At 48.0% G+C, this 22,435-nt stretch overlaps 1 protein-coding gene across 2 annotated transcripts in view; it reads left to right on the top strand.

Annotated features, from left to right (window-relative positions):
• The window catches only part of LOC134965589 (membrane-spanning 4-domains subfamily A member 4D-like), a 103,164-nt gene extending 81,771 nt beyond the window's left edge, over nt 1-21,393 (top strand). The window contains exon 7 of one of the 2 annotated variants that reach the window (XM_063941944.1): nt 20,410-21,393. In XM_063941944.1, coding sequence (XP_063798014.1) covers nt 20,410-20,496 — 87 coding nt within the window. In that variant the 3' untranslated portion in view covers nt 20,497-21,393. The remainder of the gene's footprint in view (nt 1-20,409) is intronic. The other variant, XM_063941943.1, reaches the window with a different exon arrangement.
• The last annotated feature ends 1,042 nt before the right edge of the window (nt 21,394-22,435 follow it).

The raw sequence follows: 22,435 nt of genomic DNA, 5'->3' as shown, positions 1-22,435 counted from the left end.
TGTCACGCAGGATGTCCCTTCCAAAAAACCCTCCCCAAACAGCACATGACGCAAAGAAAAAAAGAGGCGCAATGAGGTAGCTGTGTGAGTAAGATTAGCGACCGTAGTGGCCGACACAAACACCGGGCCCATTTAGGAGTGGCACTGCAGTGTCACGCAGGATGTCCCTTCCAAAAAACCCTCCCCAAACAGCACATGACGCAAAGAAAAAAAGAGGCGCAATGAGGTAGCTGTGTGAGTAAGATTAGCGACCCTAGTGGCCGACACAAACACCGGGCCCATCTAGGAGTGGCACTGCAGTGTCACGCAGGATGGCCCTTCCAAAAAACCCTCCCCAAACAGCACATGATGCAAAGAAAAAAAGAGGCGCAATGAGGTAGCTGACTGTGTGAGTAAGATAAGCGACCCTAGTGGCCGACACAAACACCGGGCCCATTTAGGAGTGGCACTGCAGTGTCACGCAGAATGTCCCTTCCAAAAAACCCTCCCCAAACAGCACATGACGCAAAGAAAAATAAAAGAAAAAAGAGGTGCAAGATGGAATTGTCCTTGGGCCCTCCCACCCACCCTTATGTTGTATAAACAAAACAGGACATGCACACTTTAACCAACCCATCATTTCAGTGACAGGGTCTGCCACACGACTGTGACTGATATGACGGGTTGGTTTGGACCCCCCCCCCAAAAAAGAAGCTATTAATCTCTCCTTGCACAAACTGGCTCTACAGAGGCAAGATGTCCACCTCATCATCATCCTCCGATATATCACCGTGTACATCCCCCTCCTCACAGATTATCAATTCGTCCCCACTGGAATCCACCATCTCAGCTCCCTGTGTACTTTGTGGAGGCAATTGCTGCTGGTCAATGTCTCCGCGGAGGAATTGATTATAATTCATTTTAATGAACATCATCTTCTCCACATTTTCTGGATGTAACCTCGTACGCCGATTGCTGACAAGGTGAGCGGCGGCACTAAACACTCTTTCGGAGTACACACTTGTGGGAGGGCAACTTAGGTAGAATAAAGCCAGTTTGTGCAAGGGCCTCCAAATTGCCTCTTTTTCCTGCCAGTATAAGTATGGACTGTGTGACGTGCCTACTTGGATGCGGTCACTCATATAATCCTCCACCATTCTTTCAATGGTGAGAGAATCATATGCAGTGACAGTAGACGACATGTCCGTAATCGTTGTCAGGTCCTTCAGTCCGGACCAGATGTCAGCATCAGCAGTCGCTCCAGACTGCCCTGCATCACCGCCAGCGGGTGGGCTCGGAATTCTGAGCCTTTTCCTCGCACCCCCAGTTGCGGGAGAATGTGAAGGAGGAGATGTTGACAGGTCGCGTTCCGCTTGACTTGACAATTTTCTCACCAGCAGGTCTTTCAACCCCAGCAGACTTGTGTCTGCCGGAAAGAGAGATCCAAGGTAGGCTTTAAATCTAGGATCGAGCATGGTGGCCAAAATGTAGTGCTCTGATTTCAACAGATTGACCACCCGTGAATCCTTGTTAAGCGAATTAAGGGCTCCATCCACAAGTCCCACATGCCTAGCGGAATCGCTCCGTGTTAGCTCCTCCTTCAATGTCTCCAGCTTCTTCTGCAAAAGCCTGATGAGGGGAATGACCTGACTCAGGCTGGCAGTGTCTGAACTGACTTCACGTGTGGCAAGTTCAAAGGGCAGCAGAACCTTGCACAACGTTGAAATCATTCTCCACTGCGCTTGAGACAGGTGCATTCCACCTCCTATATCGTGCTCAATTGTATAGGCTTGAATGGCCTTTTGCTGCTCCTCCAACCTCTGAAGCATATAGAGGGTTGAATTCCACCTCGTTACCACTTCTTGCTTCAGATGATGGCAGGGCAGGTTCAGTAGTTTTTGGTGGTGCTCCAGTCTTCTGTACGTGGTGCCTGTACGCCGAAAGTGTCCCGCAATTCTTCTGGCCACCGACAGCATCTCTTGCACGCCCCTGTCGTTTTTTAAATAATTCTGCACCACCAAATTTAAGGTATGTGAAAAACATGGGACGTGCTGGAATTTGCCCATATTTAATGCACACACAATATTGCTGGCGTTGTCCGATGCCACAAATCCACAGGAGAGTCCAATTGGGGTAAGCCATTCCGCGATGATCTTCCTCAGTTGCCGTAAGAGGTTTTCAGCTGTGTGCGTATTCTGGAAAGCGGTGATACAAAGCGTAGCCTGCCTAGGAAAGAGTTGGCGTTTGCGAGATGCTGCTACTGGTGCCGCCGCTGCTGTTCTTGCGGCGGGAGTCCATACATCTACCCAGTGGGCTGTCACAGTCATATAGTCCTGACCCTGCCCTGCTCCACTTGTCCACATGTCCGTGGTTAAGTGGACATTGGGTACAGCTGCATTTTTTAGGACACTGGTGACTCTTTTTCTGAGGTCTGTGTACATTTTCGGTATCGCCTGCCTAGAGAAATGGAACCTAGATGGTATTTGGTACCGGGGACACAGTACCTCCAACAAGTCTCTAGTTGGCTCTGCAGTAATGATGGATACCGGAACCACGTTTCTCACCACCCAGGATGCCAAGGCCTCAGTTATCCGCTTTGCAGTAGGATGACTGCTGTGATATTTCATCTTCCTCGCAAAGGACTGTTGGACAGTCAATTGCTTGGTGGAAGTAGTAAAAGTGGTCTTACGACTTCCCCTCTGGGATGACCATCGACTCCCAGCAGCAACAACAGCAGCGCCAGCAGCAGTAGGCGTTACACGCAAGGATGCATCGGAGGAATCCCAGGCAGGAGAGGAATCATCAGAATTGCCAGTGACATGGCCTGCAGGACTATTGGCATTCCTGGGGAAGGAGGAAATTGACACTGAGGGAGTTGGTGGGGTGGTTTGCGTGAGCTTGGTTACAAGAGGAAGGGATTTACTGGTCAGTGGACTGCTTCCGCTGTCACTCAAAGTTTTTGAACTTGTCACTGACTTATTATGAATGCGCTGCAGGTGACGTATAAGGGAGGATGTTCCGAGGTGGTTAACGTCCTTACCCCTACTTATTACAGCTTGACAAAGGGAACACACGGCTTGACACCTGTTGTCCGCATTTCTGTTGAAATACCTCCACACCGAAGAGCTGATTTTTTTGGTATTTTCACCAGGCATGTCAACGGCCATATTCCTCCCACGGACAACAGGTGTCTCCCCGGGTGCCTGACTTAAACAAACCACCTCACCATCAGAATCCTCCTGGTCAATTTCCTCCCCAGCGCCAGCAACACCCATATCCTCCTCATCCTGGTGTACTTCAACACTGACATCTTCAATCTGACTATCAGGAACTGGACTGCGGGTGCTCCTTCCAGCACTTGCAGGGGGCGTGCAAATGGTGGAAGGCGCATGCTCTTCACGTCCAGTGTTGGGAAGGTCAGGCATCGCAACCGACACAATTGGACTCTCCTTGTGGATTTGGGATTTCGAAGAACGCACAGTTCTTTGCGGTGCTACTGCTTTTGCCAGCTTGAGTCTTTTCATTTTTCTAGCGAGAGGCTGAGTGCCTCCATCCTCATGTGAAGCTGAACCACTAGCCATGAACATAGGCCAGGGCCTCAGCCGTTCCTTGCCACTCCGTGTGGTAAATGGCATATTGGCAAGTTTACGCTTCTCCTCCGACAATTTTATTTTAGGTTTTGGAGTCCTTTTTTTACTGATATTTGGTGTTTTGGATTTGACATGCTCTGTACTATGACATTGGGCATCGGCCTTGGCAGACGACGTTGCTGGCATTTCATCGTCTCGGCCATGACTAGTGGCAGCAGCTTCAGCATGAGGTGGAAGTGGATCTTGATCTTTCCCTAATTTTGGAACCTCAACATTTTTGTTCTCCATATTTTAATAGGCACAACTAAAAGGCACCTCAGGTAAACAATGGAGATGGATGGATACTAGTATACAATTATGGACGGACTGCCGAGTGCCGACACAGAGGTAGCTACAGCCGTGAACTACCGTACTGTACTGTGTCTGCTGCTAATATAGACTGGTTGATAAAGAGATGTAGTAGTATGTATGTATAAAGAAGAAAGAAAAAAAAACCTCGGGTAGGTGGTATACAATTATGGACGGACTGCCGAGTGCCGACACAGAGGTAGCTACAGCCGTGAACTACCGTACTGTACTGTGTCTGCTGCTAATATAGACTGGTTGATAAAGAGATGTAGTAGTATGTATGTATAAAGAAGAAAGAAAAAAAAACCACGGGTAGGTGGTATACAATTATGGACGGACTGCCGAGTGCCGACACAGAGGTAGCTACAGCCGTGGACTACCGTACTGTACTGTGTCTGCTGCTAATATAGACTGGTTGATAAAGAGATGTAGTAGTATGTATGTATAAAGAAGAAAGAAAAAAAAACCACGGGTAGGTGGTATACAATTATGGACGGACTGCCGAGTGCCGACACAGAGGTAGCTACAGCCGTGAACTACCGTACTGTACTGTGTCTGCTGCTAATATAGACTGGTTGATAAAGAGATGTAGTAGTATGTATGTATAAAGAAGAAAGAAAAAAAAACCACGGGTAGGTGGTATACAATTATGGACGGACTGCCGAGTGCCGACACAGAGGTAGCTACAGCCGTGGACTACCGTACTGTACTGTACTGTGTCTGCTGCTAATATAGACTGGTTGATAAAGAGGTGTAGTAGTATGTATGTATAAAGAAGAAAGAAAAAAAAACCACGGGTAGGTGGTATACAATTATGGATGGACTGCCGAGTGCCGACACAGAGGTAGCTACAGCCGTGAACTACCGTACTGTGTCTGCTGCGACTGGATGATAAATAATGATATAAAAAATGCAGCCGGACAGGTATATATTATATAATGACGGACCTGCTGGACACTGTCTGTCAGCAGAATGAGTTTTTTATAGAATAAAAAAAAAAACACCACACAAGTGAAGTCACACGACGAGTGTTTAACTTTTTCAGGCAATCACAATATAGTATACTACTAACTATACTGGTGGTCAGTGTGGTCAGGTCACTGGTCAGTCACACTGGCAGTGTGCACTGTTTAATTTTAATATAATATGTACTCCTGGCTCCTGCTATAACCTATAACTGGCACTGCAGTGCTCCCCAGTCTCCCCCACAATTATAAGCTGTGTGAGCTGAGCACAGTCAGATATATATACATAGATGATGCAGCACACTGGGCTGAGCAGTGCACACAGATATGGTATGTGACTGAGTCACTGTGTGTATCGTTTTTTTCAGGCAGAGAACGGATATATTAAATAAAACTGCACTGTCTGGTGGTCACTGTGGTCAGTCACTAGTAAACTCTGCACTCTCTACACTTCTACAGTACTCCTAAGCTCCAGTAAATCAGGTCAATCTCTCTCTCTCTCTCTTCTAATCTAAATGGAGAGGACGCCAGCCACGTCCTCTCCCTATCAATCTCAATGCACGTGTGAAAATGGCGGCGACGCGCGGCTCCTTATATAGAATCCGAGTCTCGCGAGAATCCGACAGCGTCATGATGACGTTCGGGCGCGCTCGGGTTAACCGAGCAAGGCGGGAGGATCCGAGTCTGCTCGGACCCGTGAAAAAAACCATGAAGTTCGGGCGGGTTCGGATTCAGAGAAACCGAACCCGCTCATCTCTAGTGGCCACACAATATTACCCCTGAGCACTCCCTTCCCTTTGTGCCCCTGCAGCAGCCTCAGCCGTCCATTCCCCCTGTGACTCTGCAGCAGCCTGGCCTCAGCCCCCTCCCCCATTGCTTCTGCAGCAGCCATCCGCCCACTGCCATCCCCTCCCCATTACCTGTTCCTCTGCAGCAGCCCCGGATTCTCCTCTTGTATCAGTGGCAGCGGCACCAGGCTCCTCAGTCTACACTGCACTCATTCTTCAGCGAGCGGACGTCATGACTTTATTATGCTGACTGCAGAGTTATCCTGGCCTCTACAGAGCAGGCACGGGGAGGTCACGGGAGAGGGGACGGCAGCAGCAGCCAGCCAGATGGGGGTTGGAGGCTGAATTAAGAGACGAGGGTCCTGGGGGACTTAACCCCTTTGCCCCCCTATTAACCTGGCTCTGGGTGGGGCAAATCTAGAAAAAATAGCACAGAGCTGGTGCCTGACCGGCCGATGTCCGGCACTGCACTACAGTTTAAGCAGCTCTACCATAAATCTGGCCCCTTGCTACCATTAGAGCTGGGGGCCACATTGCAAGGAATGTGAAATTATTTTTTTTTATACTTAATTTTTTTATGTAAAAACATGTCCAATGCACTGAGTTGCCTGTTCAGTGCTCTCAGTGGCATGTTGGGGAATGTTAGAGCATAAGTGGGGTGTTTAAGTACTTGTGGGAGTACTGGCAGCAATTATACTGTATCATGGCGCTGTAGTGCAAAAAAAAATAAGATTTTAAACCTACCGGTAAATCTTTTTCTTGTAGTCCGTAGAGGATGCTGGGGACTCCGTAAGGACCATGGGGATAGACTGGCTCCGCAGGAGACATGGGCACTTTAAGAAAGAACTTTGGTATGGGTGTGCACTGGCTCCTCCCTCTATGCCCCTCCTCCAGTCCTCAGTTAGAGAAACTGTGCCCAGAGGAGACGGACAGTACGAGGAAAAGATCAAGGGCAAGATTCATACCAGCCCACACCATTCACACCGTAAAACTTGTGATATACTAACCAGTTAACAGTATGAAAACAACACAGCATCAGTCCGAGACCGATGAAACTATAACATAACCCTTATGTAAGCAAAACTATATACAAGTCTTGCAGAAGTAGTCCGCACTTGGGATGGGCGCCCAGCATCCTCTACGGACTATGAGAAAAAGATTTACCGGTAGGTTTAAAATCTTATTTTCTCTTACGTCCTAGAGGATGCTGGGGACTCCGTAAGGACCATGGGGATTATACCAAAGCTCCCAAACGGGCGGGAGAGTGCGGATGACTCTGCAGCACCGATTGAGCAAACAGGAGGTCCTCCTCAGCCAGGGTATCAAACTTATAAAACTTTGCAAAGGTGTTTGAACCCGACCAAGTAGCAGCTCGACACAGTTGTAATGTCGAGACACCTCGGGCAGCCACCCAAGAAGAGCCCACCTTCCTAGTGGAATGGGCCTTAACCGATTTTGGTAACGGCAATCCAGCCGTAGAATAAGCCTGCTGAATCGTGTTACAGATCCAGCGAGCGATAGTCTGTTTTGAAGCAGGAGCACCAACCTTGTTGGCTACATACAGGACAAACAGTGCTTCTGTTTTTCTGACCCTAGCCGTTCTGGCCACGTAAATTTTCAAAGCCCTGACCACATCAAGGGACTCGGAATCCTCCAAGTCTCGCGTAGCCACAGGCACCACAATAGGTTGGTTCATATGAAAAGATGACGCCACCTTAGGCAAGAATTGAGGACGGGTCCGCAATTCTGCTCTATCCATATGGAAAACCAGATAGGGGCTTTTATGAGACAAAGCCACCAATTCCGACACTCGCCTAGCCGAAGCCAAGGCTAACAACATGACCACCTTCCATTTTAAGTGGTTCAAACCAGTGCGACTTAAGGAAACTCAACACCACGTTAAGGTCCCACGGCGCCACCGGAGGTACAACAGGAGGCTGAATATGCAGTATTCCCTTCACAAAAGTCTGTACTTCTGGGAGAGAAGCTAATTCCTTCTAAAAGAAAATGGATAGGGCCGAAATCTGAACCTTAATGGAGCCTAATTTTAGGCCCAAATTCACTCCAGTTTGTAGGAAGTGAAGGAAACGGCCCAGATGGAATTCTTCTGTAGGAGCATTCCTGGCCTCACACCAAGAAACATACTTCCGCCATATACGGTGATAATGTTTAGCTGTCACGTCCTTCCTAGCCTTTATCAGAGTAGAAATGACCTCATCCGTAATGCCCTTTTCCGCTAGGATCCGGCGTTCAACCGCCATGCCGTCAAATGCAGCCACGGTAAGTCTTGGAACCAACAGGACCCCTGTTGCAACAGGTCCTGTCTTAGAGGAAGAGGCCACGGATCTTCTGTGAGCATTTCCTGCAGATCCGGATACCAGGCCCTTCGCGGCCAATCTGGAACAATGAGAATTGTCTGTAATCCTCTCATTCTCTTTATACTCATCACCTTGGGGATGAGAGGAAGAGGAGGAAACACATAGACCAACTGGAACACCCACGGTGTCACTAGGGCGTCCACTGCCACCGCCTGAGGGTCTCTTGACCTGGCGCAATACCTCTATAGTTTTTTGTTTAGGCGGGTCGCCATCATGTCTATCTGGGGCAGGCCCGACTGACTTGCAATCTGTGCGAAGACTTCCTGATGAAGTCCCCACTCTCCTGGATGTAGATCTTGTCTGCTGAGGAAGTCTGCTTCCCAGTTGTCCACTCCCGGAATGAACACTGCTGACAGTGCGCTTACATGATTTTCCGCCCAGCAAAGAATCCTTGTGGCTTCCGCCATTGCCACTTTGCTCCTTGTGCCGCCTTGGCGGTTTACATGAGCCACTGTGGTGATGTTGTCTGACTGGATCAGAACCGGTAGGTCGCGAAGCAAAATCTCCGCTTGACGAAGGGCATTGTGTATGGCCCTCAGTTCCAGGACGTTGATGTGGAGACAAGTCTCTTGACTTGACCAAATACCTTGGAAGTTTCTTCCCTGTGTGACTGCTTCCCAACCTCGGAGGCTCGCGTCCGTGGTCACCAGAACCCAGTCCTGGATGCCGAATCTGCGACCCTCCAGAAGGTGAGCACTCTGCAGCCCACCACAGGAGAGACACCCTGGCCCTGGGGGACAGGGTGATCAACTGATGAATCTGTAGATGTGACCCGGACCACTTGTCCAGTAGGTCCCATTGGAAGGTCCTCGCATGGAACCTGCCGAAAGGAATGGCCTCGTAAGATGCCACCATCTTTCCCAGGACTCGAGTGCAGTGATGCACCGACACCTGTTTTGGCGTCAATAGGTCCCTGACCAGAGTCATGTGTTCCTGGGCCTTTTCTATCGGAAGATAAACCATATTCTGGTCCGTATCCAGAATTATGCCTAAGAAGGTCAAACGAGTCGCAGGAACCAACTGTGACTTTGGGATACTGAGAATCCAGCCGTGTTGCTGTAACACCTTCAGTGAAAGTGACACGCAGTTCAACAACTGCTCTCGTGATCTCGCTTTTATGAGGAGATCGTCCAAGTACGGGATAGTTCTGAAATTGGGAATGACAATCCTGTACCGCAAACCTCAGGTACGCCTGATGAGGTGGATATATGGGAACATGAAGGTATGCATGCTTTATGTCCAGGGATACCATAAAATCCCCCCCTTCTAGGCTGGCGATGACCGCTCTGAGCGATTGCATCTCGAACTTGAACCTTTTCAAGTATAGGTTCAAGGATTTTAAATGTAAAATGGGTCTGACCGAACCGTCCGGTTTCGGGACTACAAACAGGGTTGATTAATACCAATTCCCTTGTTGAAGTAGGGGAACTTTGACCACCATCTGTTGAAGATTCAATTTTTTAATTGCATTTAACACTATCTCCCTTTCATATCTCCCTCAGGGAGATATATCCATATATCACTATCTCCCTCAGGGGGAGAAGCTGTTAGGGACGAATTGAAAAAACGGCGAGGAGACACCTCTTCGAATTCCAGCTTGTAACCCTGGGAAATAATTTCTATTGCCCAGGGATCCACCTGTGAGTGAACCCAGATGTGGTTGACAAGTCGAAGACGTGCCCCCCCTGGGGCGGACTCCCTCAGCGGAGCACCCGCGTCATGCTGTGGATTTTGTAGAGGCCGGGGAGGACTTCTGCTCCTGGGAACTAGCTGTGGTTGGCAGCTTGTTCCCCCTGCCCTTACCTCTGGCAAGAAAAGACGATCCTCGGACTCTCTTGTTTCTATTTAACTGAAAGGACTGCATTAGATAGTGTGGCGCTTTCTTAGGCTGTGAGGGAATATATGGCAAAAAAATTTATTCAGTTGCAGTAGTTGTGGAGACCAGGTCCGAGAGACCTTCCCCAAACAATTCCTCACCCTTGTAAGGTAAAACCTCCATATGCCTTTTTGAGTCGGCATCACCTGTCCATTGCCGGGTCCATAGGACTCGTCTAGCAGAAATCGACATAGCGTTGATTCTAGAACCCAGTAGGCCAATGTCTCTTTGAGCATCTCTCATATATAAGACAGCATCTTTAATATGACCCAGGGTCAATAAAATGGTATCCTTATCCAGGGTATCAATTTGCGTCGATAAGGTACCTATCCACGCTGCTACAGCGCTACAAACCCAAGCCGACACTATCGCCATTCTGAGTAAGGTACTAGAATGTGTGTAAATGGACTTCAAGGTAGCCTGCTGTTTGCGATCAGCAGGATTCCTGAGGGTAGCCATATCTTGGGATGGCAGCGCTACCTTTTTGGATAAGCGTGTCCACGCTTTTTCCCCCCTTGGGGAAGATTCTCACCGTATCCTGTCCTTAGTTGGGAAAGGATACGCCCTAAGAATCCTTTTTGGGAATCTGCAGTTTCTTGTCTGGAGATTCCCAAGCCTTTTCAATAACTCGTTCATGAGATAGGGGAAAGGTTACCTCAGGTTTCTTTACCCTATACATGTGTACCCTCGTGTCAGGGACAGGGGGTTTGATATGCAAATCATCTTTTATTACAATAATCATATATTGAATACTATTTGCCAATTCTGGCTGTAACTTTGTATCATCGTAGTCGACACTGGAGTCAGAATCCGTGTCGGTATCAGTGTCTACTATTTGGGATAGTGGGCGCTTTTGAGACCCCGAAGGTCCCTGTGACACAGGGGAAAGACAGGGTTTGACTCCCTGTACATTCCCTAGACTCAGTGCAATAAATTCACATTAGCACTTAACCATTCCACATATCCAACCAGTCAGGTGTTGGTGTTGCCGACGGAGACACCACAGTCATTTACTCCACCTCCTCCCTATGAGAGCCTTCTACCTCAGACATGCCGACACACATGTACCGACACACTCAGGGAATCATCTTATCTGAAGACAGTTCCCCCACAAGGCCCTTTGGAGAGACAGAGAGAGAGTATGCCAGCACACACCCAGCGCTAATGACCCAGGAAAAAACACACAATATGTTTAACCAGGTAGCGCTGTAATCTTTATTTTGCGCCAAATTATGTGCCCCCCTTCTTTAAAACCCTCTTTCACTGTGGATAAGCAGGGGAGAGTCCGGGGAGCTTCCTCTCAGCGCTGTGCTGTGGAGAAAATGGCGCTGGTGAGTGCTGAGGAAGAAGCCCCGCCCCCTCAGCGGCAGGCTTCGGTCCCGCTCAAATATTGAAAAAACTGGCGGGGGCTCTTTTATATACAGTGCCTAGCTGTATATAAGTACTTTTGCCAGAAAATTGAGGTACATATTGCTGCCCAGGGCGTCGATGCAGGGAGTCTGTTGCCAGCAGGCTCCCTGAAAATAAAAAACCTAACAAATATACTTTATTTTCAGGAAACTCAGGAGAGCTCACTGTAATGCACCCAGGGGGTAATTCCAAGTTGATCGCAGCAGGACATTTTTTAGCAGTTGGGCAAAACCATGTGCACTGCAGGGGGGTTAGATATAACATTTGCAGAGAGAGTTAGATTTGGGTGGGTTATTTTATTTCTGTGCAGGGTAAATACTGGCTGCTTTATTTTTACACTGCAATTTAGATTGCAGATTGAACACACCACACCCAAATCTAACTCTCTCTGCACATGTTATATCTGCCTCCCCTGCAGTGCACATGGTTTTGCCCAACTGCTAACAAAATTCCTGCTGCGATCAACTTGGAATTACCCCCCCAGTCTCCTCTGGGCTCAGTAGTAAACTGGAGGAGGGGCATAGAAGGAGGAGTAAGTGCACACCCATACCTAAAGTTCCCATGGTCCTTACGGAGTCCCCAGCATCCTCTAGGACGTAAGATAAATTATTAATATTAGATTTGTTTTGGTGGTAGAGGTAAATGGTAGAAGAAGATGAGGGGTACACAGACACAGAAAAGGGAGTTAAAGAGACAGATGGAAGACATATGGCCACATACAAATTTAGAGACAAACACAAAGATGGAAAAAGAAAGGCCAAGACACGTACATGTACCCACCAGAGCCGTAACTAGATATTTTGGTGCCCTGTGCCAGAAAGAGAATTGGTGCCCCCTCCATTAAAAGTAAGGACAGTGCTAAACATATAGGCGTGTGGTTTCATGGCAAAGGGCATGGCCACAGAATAGTGCCAGTTTACATTTGCCACACAGTAACGTCCGTTAGTCACATTATCTTGTACAGTAGTATGCAATATACATGTTACGCCAAAAAGTAGAGCCCCTTATACACATTACGCCACACATGTTTTAGAAACATAGAAACACCTAATTTGATAGCAGGTAAGAACAATAATAATAATAATAATAATGATAAGTGTTTCCAAAAAACCCAATATGCAGACATAAGAAGTCTATACGAGAAAAATGGATATGAATAACTCATAAGAAAAGGAACACTTAAATACCTAAAAATTGAGCTTGATTAAAAAAAATACTTGCTATGAAAAAAAAAATCAGCTTCAGGTAATAATAGCTTTATAATGCTAGCTGCAAAGGGGAAAGTAAGTCCACAAATGAATTAATATTCTCAATATTAAGCTCCTCAAAAAAGCCCCCTGTTACACTGACAGCAGCACTGTGTCAGTAGGACACAGCCCATCACCTACCTGGCAGCCCCAACTCCCTGTGACACTAGTGATACCCCACAGCCAGCCGGCAGCTCCCCCCTACACTGACAGGAGACATGCACTATACCCAGGCACACACTGTTACACCATCACAAATATACACAGCTATGGCAGCATCCCGGGGTCCACTCCCCTGGCGGCTCTTCTCAACTTCTACCCGGCTCTTCTGTCTGTGTGTGTGGCAAGATAAGTCAAGCACACAGGCAGCACAATCCAGTGGACAGCATGAGAGGAGGACACAGAGCGGCACGGTGGCACCCAGCAATTGTCCATTAGCAGCAGTGCATCTGACATTAAAACGGGGATGGGGAGCCTGGCATAGGTACATACATAGGCGGGTGGATGTGGACGGTGCACTGAGCACCATCTGCCCACCACTACTTACTGTCCTGGTACCCACAGAGAGGGATGGCTAGCCCTGCAGGCGACAACAACTGAAGCTGGTGAGTGCCCTACAGTGAAGAAATGGGAGCTCCTGCCATTAAGGGCTGCTGGGAGCTGTAGTTTATTTAGCGTTTCTTCACTGCAGTGCGGCCTGTGCCGCTGGACACTCAACGGCTTCAGTAACAGTTGTTGTCGCCTGCAGGGCTAGTCTCAGGACCAAGAGGGCACACAGTCACTGCATGTATTATCTCATTCTACCCTATGGCCATGGGTGCCACTGCCAGGTGGTGCCCCTCCTCTGCCGGTGCCCCTGGTGAGTGCCATCCTGGCCAAAGGATAGATACGCCCCTGCTGCGGCACTCCGGAAACAATAAAGCTCTTTAAACCATAGCTTTTTGCAGCAACGTTTCAGCTAGAGATGAGCGGGTTCGGTTCTCAGAGAACCGAACCCTACCGGACTTCACGTCTCGAGCCCGGATCCGAGTCAGGCTCGGGTTTTCCCGCCTGACTCGGAAACCAGAACGAGGCAAAACGTCATCATCCCGCTGTCGGATACTCGCGGGATTTGGATTCCATATAAGGAGCCGCGTGTCGCGGCCATTTGCACTCCAGTCTCGGAGAGTGCAGTGAGAGGACGTGTCTCTGTCCTCAGTGTCTGTGTGGGGGCAGGAAAGTGGGGTGGCGATTCTAGTGCTGTCTTGTGCTGCTCAGTCCAGTGTAGTCAGTGTCTTATGCTGCATCAGTCCAGTGACCAGTCACAGTGTTGTTGCCCTCTGCTGCTATATGTCCCCAGTGCTGCTGTATAAGTCCCCTGCAGTTTTGCTGTGTTGTATTGCATCAGACCAGGTGTAGTGTCTCTCTTGTGCGGCATCAGTCCAGTGACCAGTCACAGTGGTGGTGTCCTCTGCTGCCATATATCCAGTGTTACTGGCGTATAATTCCAGTGATACTGGCGTATAATTACAGTGATATTGCTGTATAATTCTCGGGATACTGGCGTATAATTCTTGTGATATTGCCATATAATTCCAGTGATACTGGCGTATAATTCTCGGGATACTGGCGTATAATTCCTGTGATATTACCGTATAATTACAGTGATATTGCCATATAATTCCCGTGATACTGGTGTATAATCACAGGGATATTGCCATATAATTCTCGGGATACTGGCATATTATTCCTGTGATATTGCTTTATAATTACAGTGATATTGCCATATAATTCCCGTGATACTGGCGTATAATTCCTGTGATATTGCCGTATAATTACAGTGATATTGCCATATAATTCCCGTGATACTGGCGTATAATTACAGTGATATTGCCATATAATTCTCGGGATACTGGCGTATAATTCCTGTGATATTGCCGTATAATTACAGTGATATTGCCATATAATTCCCATGATAGTGGCGTATAATTACAGTGATCCTGCCGTATAATTCCAGTGATCCTGCCGTATAAGTCCAGTGATCCTGCCGTATAATTACAGTGGTACTGGCGTATAAGTCCAGTCCAGTGATACTGCCGTATATGTCCATTGATACTGCCGTATATGTCCAGCGGTACTGCCGTATAAATCCAGTGGTACTGGCGTATAAATCCAGTGATCCTGCCATATAGGTCCAGTGATCCTGCCATATAATTCCAGGGGTACTCGCGTATAAGTCCAGTCCAGTGATACTGAAGTATATGTCCAGCGATACTGCCGTATATGTCCATGGATGCTGCCGTATATGTCCAGCGGTACTGCCGTATAAATCCAGTTATCCTGCCGTATAATTACAGTGATCCTGCCGTATAATTACAGTGATCCTGCCTTATAAATTCAGTGATCCTGCCGTATAAATCCAGTGATCCTGCCGTATAATTACAGTGGTACTGGCGTATAAGTCCAGTCCAGTGATACTGCCGTATATGTCCAGTGATACTGCCGTATATGTCCAGTGACACTGCCGACTCCAGCGGTACTGCAGTATATGTCCAGCGGTACTGCCGTATAAATCCAGTGATTCTGCCGTACAGTAGCGGATCTTGCCACGGGCAAGCAGGACGTTTGCCCAAGGCGCCGCCTCCCGGAGGGCGCAGGGCGCCATCCGAAGGGCGCCGCACCAGGGCAAGATCCGCTGCTGCTGTGCCCCCCGCTGCCCCCCGCTGCCACTGGCCGCTGTGAAGGGAAACTAGACGCGAACGCGTCTAGTTTCCCTTCGTGGAGAGGTCATTAACTGTGCGGTGCGCGTCATCGCGCACCGCACAGCAAAGGTCCTCTCCACGAAGGGAACTAGATGCTACGTGTCTAGTTTCCCTTCGTGGAGAGGACCTTTGCTGTGCGGTGCACGATGACGTCATCGCGCACCGCACATCATTTCAGTCTGTACAGGGGGCGTAAATGACCACGCCCCCTGTACGAAGCCACGCCCCCTATTGCCGCCCGGGGCGCACAGTGCCCCAGAACCGGCCCTGCTGCCGTATAATTACAGTGGTACTGGCGTATAAGTCCAGTCCAGTGATACTGCCGTATATATATATATATATATATATATACCTGTTGCAAAGCCGATTATTGAGGCCATAACAACTATGCTGTTGTTAGTCGTGCATCCGGTATCCGCCACTAGTGCAGTGGGATTGCAGTGCCAACCCTAGATGGGCCAGGTGTTTGTGCCGCACACTTGTGTCGCTTAGCTTACTCATACAGCTACCTCATTGCCCTCTTTTACTTCTTGGCATGATGTGCTGTTTGGGTACTATTTTTTTAAGTACCCTCCTGTCTGACACTGCAATGCCACTCCTAGATGGGCCAATTGTTTGTGTCGCTTAGCTTACACATACAGCTACAGTACCTCAATGCACCTCTTTTACATCTTTGCATGATTTGCTGTTTGGGGCCATTTTTTATATCTGCCCTCCTGTCTGACACTGCAGTGCCACTCCTAGATGGGCCAATTGTATGTGTCGCTTAGCTTAGTCATACAGCTACCTCATTGCACCTCTTTTACATCTTTGCATGATGTGCTGTATGTGGCCTTTTTTTATATCTGCCCTCCTGTCTGCCACTGCAGTGCCACTCCTAGATGGGCCAATTGCTTGTGCCGCACACTTATGTCGCTTAGCTTAGTCATACAGCAACCTTGGTGCACCTCTTTTTCATCTTTGCATCATGTGCTGTTTGGGGTATGGTTTTTTAAAGTGCCATCCTGTCTGACACTGCCGTATAAGTAAGAAAAAAAGGCATTTGTTTCCCCCAGCACCCTGAATGATAACCGTAACCAGATACAATCTGGTTACGGTTATCATTCAGGGTGCTGGGGGAAACAAATGCCTTTTTTTCTTGCTTAGAAATACCCCTCCCTTTCGAGCACCTAAATGATATCACTAAGCTAATTGAGCATCTACCAATATATATACTGCCGTATAAGTCCAGGGGTACTGCTGTATTAGTACAGGGGTACTGCAGTGCCGTATAAGTCCACCAATTGCAGAATTTTTTTTAAATGACAGGGGCGTGCAGGAGATGCTGTCAGTGGACTGAAAAATTGTGGGCCACTTTCGACATTCAGCCACTGCATGCCACTACTAGATGGGCCAGGTGGTTGTGTCGCTTAGCTTAGTCATACAGCAACCTCGGTGCACCTCTTTTTCTTCTTTGCATCATGTGCTGTTTGGGGCCTATTTTTTAAATCTGTCATCCTGTCTGACACTGCAGTGCCACTCCTAGATGGGCCAGGTGTTTGTGCTGCACACTTGTGTTGCTTAGCTTAGTCATACAGCCACCTCGGCCTATTGGCCTAAAAACAATATTGTGATGTGTTCAGAATAGACTGGAAATGAGTGGAAATTAATGTTATTGAGGTTAATAATACAGTAGGTTCAAAATTACCCTCAAATTCTGTGATTTTAGCTGTTTTCGTGTGTTTTTTTCTTTTAAAAAATCATCCAGATCCAAAACCAAAACACGAAAGGATGGTTTTGGCAAAACCAACCCAAAACCAAAACACGAGTGAGGAATTAGAACCAAAACACAAAACACGAAAAGTGCCCGCCGCACATCTCTAGTTTTAGCACACTTTATTGTGCTTTTTTCAAGCCAGATACACACATAATGAACAACATTCACCACATATACTGTATAGCCCCCACACATTGACGTTTCTATAATGGGTGCAATGTGCACACATTGCACCCATTTTAATACTTACTGGAGTCCAGCGGCGGGCACAGCGATCGCTGCAAAAATGGCCGCCGCACATGCGCTGTAGCCGAGTGCCATGTTTCCGGAGACCTGCACATGCACAGTAGACTCCGGCACAATGCCGGATTCTACAGCAACCGTACAGAGGAAGGGGCCCACCCGGAGGTGCACACAGGCCCTCTCCTCTGTTGAAACGCCCCTGCCCCCACGTGTAGTCCAGGATACCGCATCAACCCCACTTCCGGATGCTACAAGCGCTCCGCCCATGGGGTGACATCTCTGGGCTTTAAACAACTTATAACAAAAAACACAGCAAAATACAATGAACACTAAGTTTCAGTACATAATGTAACAATGACAAGTAGCAGTTTACAAATATAAACATTACAGCAACACATTACAATACTTTACTAAACACAGCGCACTGAATTACTCCTGAACCTGCAGCTAAGGCACAAGATTCTTTCACACAAAACACTGGAGCCCCAGTGTCTCGTTTAACCCCTTAGGGGCCAATGCATCAAGCTTAACTATCCACTGCGCTTCTAACATTAACAGACGCCGGGATCTGTCACCTCCTCTACTAAGTGGAGGTACATGATCAATTATCTGGTATCTAAGTGTGGACAAATTATGTTTCGCCTTGGCAAAATGCTGTTCTACTGACTGTCCACTCACATATATAAGCAGGTAGGGCGCTGGGGTTGTGGAGTTACTGTATTGCGTGTACAAAAAGGAGGTGCCGTGTATGAAAAGGAGGTGCCGCCAGCCGGGGTTGTGGAGTTACCGTATTGCGTGTACGAAAAGGAGATGCCGCCATCCGGGTAGGGGGCATAGCCCCGCTGGTGTCACTATTGGGGGTGTGCTGGCCCCCTCAACGTCACCAATGTTCAAGGCTTCCCCCAAGCCCCATGCAGCAATGGCAGGCTTTTTTTTATCAGGGCACAGCTATAGGGGCAAAGTTCATTTTGCCCTTTAAAAATTGGGCACTAATACAGCCTAATATGAACACTAAATCTCTTGCATGGCCATACAGTAGGTCCCTTGTCTTGGCCACACACAGTAAGAGTTTTTAAACGAAGTGGGTGTTTCCGACCGATCGGAATGACTCATCATTTAAAAACGGTCCGCGTGGGGGCATGTCAACGACGCGATGCGCACACCCGTGGGTCGTTCGTCGCCCTCTCAGATCACTTGAACATGCAGAAGGATCTGAGGAGGTGGCGAACGATGCCATGCTGCCAAAAGCTGCGCCCCCAGTTCCGCTCCTCGTTTTTTGCCGACACCGGCAAGTGTGTGTGCACTTTGCCGATGCCGGCACCCCGCTGGGGGTCCTTCGCTCGCAATAACTCCCTGGAGGAAACATTGCTCCGTGGGTGGAGTGAAGACAAACTTTATCCAATTAGACAATCCAAATGTCCACAGCAGCACATACTATTTCAGGAAGTTGGTGTTCTGAGTGAGGCAGAGACTTGCCCATTCCATACTTGCGTACCCTCACGGAATGGCCGGGAGGCTCCCGAAAATCGGGTGGCCCTCCCGTACCCCTCTCGGCCACCCACAGCAAAGAACAAGTGGGCGGCGGAGGGGATCCGATGACGCGATTCGTGCTGAATCGCATCATCATAGCTCTGCCCCCACTATACGGTGACTAGTTTCTCGGCACTGTATAGGGGGGTGGGGCCACGATGATGCAATCGTGATGTCACGCCCCCGGACTGCCCACTTCCCTGTCGTCGCGCCCCTTAGATGGCCCATCATGCCGCCGGCCACGCCCCCATGTGACTACAACGCTGCCTCCGCAGGAGGAGGCAACAAGGTAGGCAAGTATGGTCCATTCATGTGCATATTACAGGGTAGTGGGCCTAATTCAGACCTGATCATAGCAGCAAATTTGTTAGCAGTTGGGCAAAACCATGTGCACTGCAGGGGGGGGAGATATAACGTGCAGAGAGATTTAGATTTGGGTGTGGTGTGTTCAATCTGAAATCTAAATTGCAATGTAAAAATAAAGCAGGCAGTATTTACCCTGCACAGAAACAAAATAACCCACCCAAATCTAACTCTCTCTACAAATGTTATATCTGCCCCCCCCCCCCCCCCCCTGCACTGCACATGGTTTTGCCCATCTGCTAACAAATTTGCTGCTACGATCAAGGGCCTGTTGGTCGCTAGGGTATTTTTGCACTGCTGCGAGCAGATAGTCGCCGCCCATAGGGGAGTGTGTTTTCGCTTTGCAAGTGTGTGAACGCATGTGCAGCCGAGTGCTACAAAAAAACTTTGTGCAGTTTCTGAGTTGCCCAGGACTTACTCAGCCGCTGCTATCACTTCAGCCTGTCCGGGGCCGGAATTGACGTCTGGATCCCTCCCTGCAAACGCCTGGACACGTTTTTCCAAACACTGCCAGAAAATGGTTAGTTGACACCCACAAACGCCTTCTTCCTGTCAATCTCCTTGCGAATGGATTCTTCGTAAAAGCCCTCGCACAGCAATGATCCGCTTTGTACCCTTGCGGCGTGCCTGCACATTGCGGTGCAAATGCATGTGCGGTTCTGACCTGATCGCAGCGCTGCAAAAAACGCTAGCAAGCGATCAGGTATGAATTACCCCCCAAGTCTGAATTAGGCCCAGTGCCCCGATATAAGGTGAATATTGGAGCAAAGCTGGAATCCCCACACTAAATGTTATATAGTGGAAGGAATGTCCCACAGCAGCACAGAGGATATTAGATTAGTGATGTGTCAGTGAGGACAGGGCTGTATGTGACAGTGTAAGTCACAGACTGAGTTTTCTATAGTGAAAAGAGCAGGGTCTCCCAGCAGCACAGAGTATATCCGGAGAAGAATGATATGTGGCAGGGACAGTATCATGATGTGAGCAGGGGATGGAACGTTAGACAGTGGAAGGACCAGTGTCCCCCAGTAGTAAGTTCATACATTCATATTTGTTTAATCTGAGTTTTTGAGAAACATCTGGAAGTGGTGAGTTTATTCTGAGTATTATTTTCATGACATGGATTAATTATATATTACAGCTACTGTAATTGTTTCATCTAATGTCTGAACAATACACCTGTGTTTTATTGCAGAATGTGGTCATCTATCAAACCACGTCTTTGAGTGCTCCCAACACAACGGCTGCTTCAACTGATGGGGACATAAAGATACAGGGATAAAGGACAGGCCGTGGGATTGTGACACAAGCACAGCAGAGGACTACATGGGAGACATCACTATTTTAATTAGATGTATTTTAGAGGATTCACTTTTCTATTGGAAGAGTTCAGTTCTATATGCTTCCGGTCTAGCCTAATAGTTTACAAGAGCAGGGCGGATTAACAATGGGGAGCATGGAGCTCCAGCCCCAGTCCCACATATAAAAATAAGCCCATCGTCATGGCAGCTTGATGGTGATGAGCCGCCCAGCTGGTCACACGGTCAGCCATAAATCATATGATTTAAAATTGTCTTTCTAGGTTTCTCACAAAATTATGCAATTTTTCTGTTTTGATGTAATGAGTCAGACATTGAGGCTGATAGTGTAGGGGCTGTACACGCCCACATGGCCAGGGCCAAAACTAAGATTCCCGTAAACCAGTAATTTGGTCCCCCCCCCCCCCCCCCCGCTTTCCACACCCACACATGAATGAGGGATTTATAAACTGTATATGTATATATAAAACATTTTACCACAATGGTCTGAATCTCTCTCTCTCTCTCTCTATTTATATATATATTAGAGATGAGCGGGTTCGGTTTCTCTGAATCCGAACCCGCCAGAACTTCATGGTTTTTTTCACGGATCCGAGCAGACTCGGATCCTCCCGCCTTGCTTGGTTAACCCGAGCGCGCCCGAACGTCATCATGACGCTGTCGGATTCTCGCGAGACTCGGATTCTATATAAGGAGCCGCGCGTCGCCGCCATTTTCACACGTGCATTGAGATTGATAGGGAGAGGACGTGGCTGGCGTCCTCTCCATTTAGATTAGGGTTGAGAGAGAGAGAGAGAGATTGACCTGAGGCTGTGATACTGTAGAAGAGAGTGCAGAGTTTAGTGACTGACGACCACAGTGACCACCAGACAGTGCAGTTGTTTGTTTTATTTAATATATCCGTTCTCTGCCTGAAAAAAACGATACACACAGTGACTCAGTCACATACCATATCTGTGTGCACTGCTCAGCCCAGTGTGCTGCATCAATGTATATATATATCTGACTGTGCTCAGCTCACACAGCTTATAATTGTGGGGGAGACTGGGGAGCACTGCAGTGCCAGTTATAGGTTATAGCAGGAGCCAGGAGTACATAATATTATATTAAAATTAAACAGTGCACACTTTTGCTGCAGGAGTGCCACTGCCAGTGTGACTAGTGACCAGTGACCTGACCACCAGTATATATAATATTAGTAGTATACTATCTCTTTATCAACCAGTCTATATTAGCAGCAGACACAGTACAGTGCGGTAGTTCACGGCTGTGGCTACCTCTGTGTCGGCACTCGGCAGCCCGTCCATAATTGTATATACCACCTAACCGTGGTTTTTTTTTCTTTCTTTATAGTCATACTAGTTACGAGTATACTATCTCTTTATCAACCAGTCTATATTAGCAGCAGACACAGTACAGTGCGGTAGTTCACGGCTGTGGCTACCTCTGTGTCGGCACTCGGCAGCCCGTCCATAATTGTATATACCACCTAACCGTGGTTTTTTTTTCTTTCTTTATACATACATACTAGTTACGAGTATACTATCTCTTTATCAACCAGTCTATATTAGCAGCAGACACAGTACAGTGCGGTAGTTCACGGCTGTGGCTACCTCTGTGTCGGCACTCGGCAGCCCGTCCATAATTGTATATACCACCTAACCGTGGTTTTTTTTTCTTTCTTTATACATACATACTAGTTACGAGTATACTATCTCTTTATCAACCAGTCTATATTAGCAGCAGACACAGTACAGTGCGGTAGTTCACGGCTGTGGCTACCTCTGTGTCGGCACTCGGCAGCCCGTCCATAATTGTATATACCACCTAACCGTGGTTTTTTTTTCTTTCTTTATACATACATACTAGTTACGAGTATACTATCTCTTTATCAACCAGTCT

This window comes from Pseudophryne corroboree, chromosome 10 (assembly GCF_028390025.1).
Source record: "Pseudophryne corroboree isolate aPseCor3 chromosome 10, aPseCor3.hap2, whole genome shotgun sequence".
Lineage (NCBI taxonomy): Eukaryota > Metazoa > Chordata > Amphibia > Anura > Myobatrachidae > Pseudophryne > Pseudophryne corroboree.
Note: the sequence above shows the minus strand (reverse complement) of the source record. Positions and strands in the feature narration are given on the sequence as shown.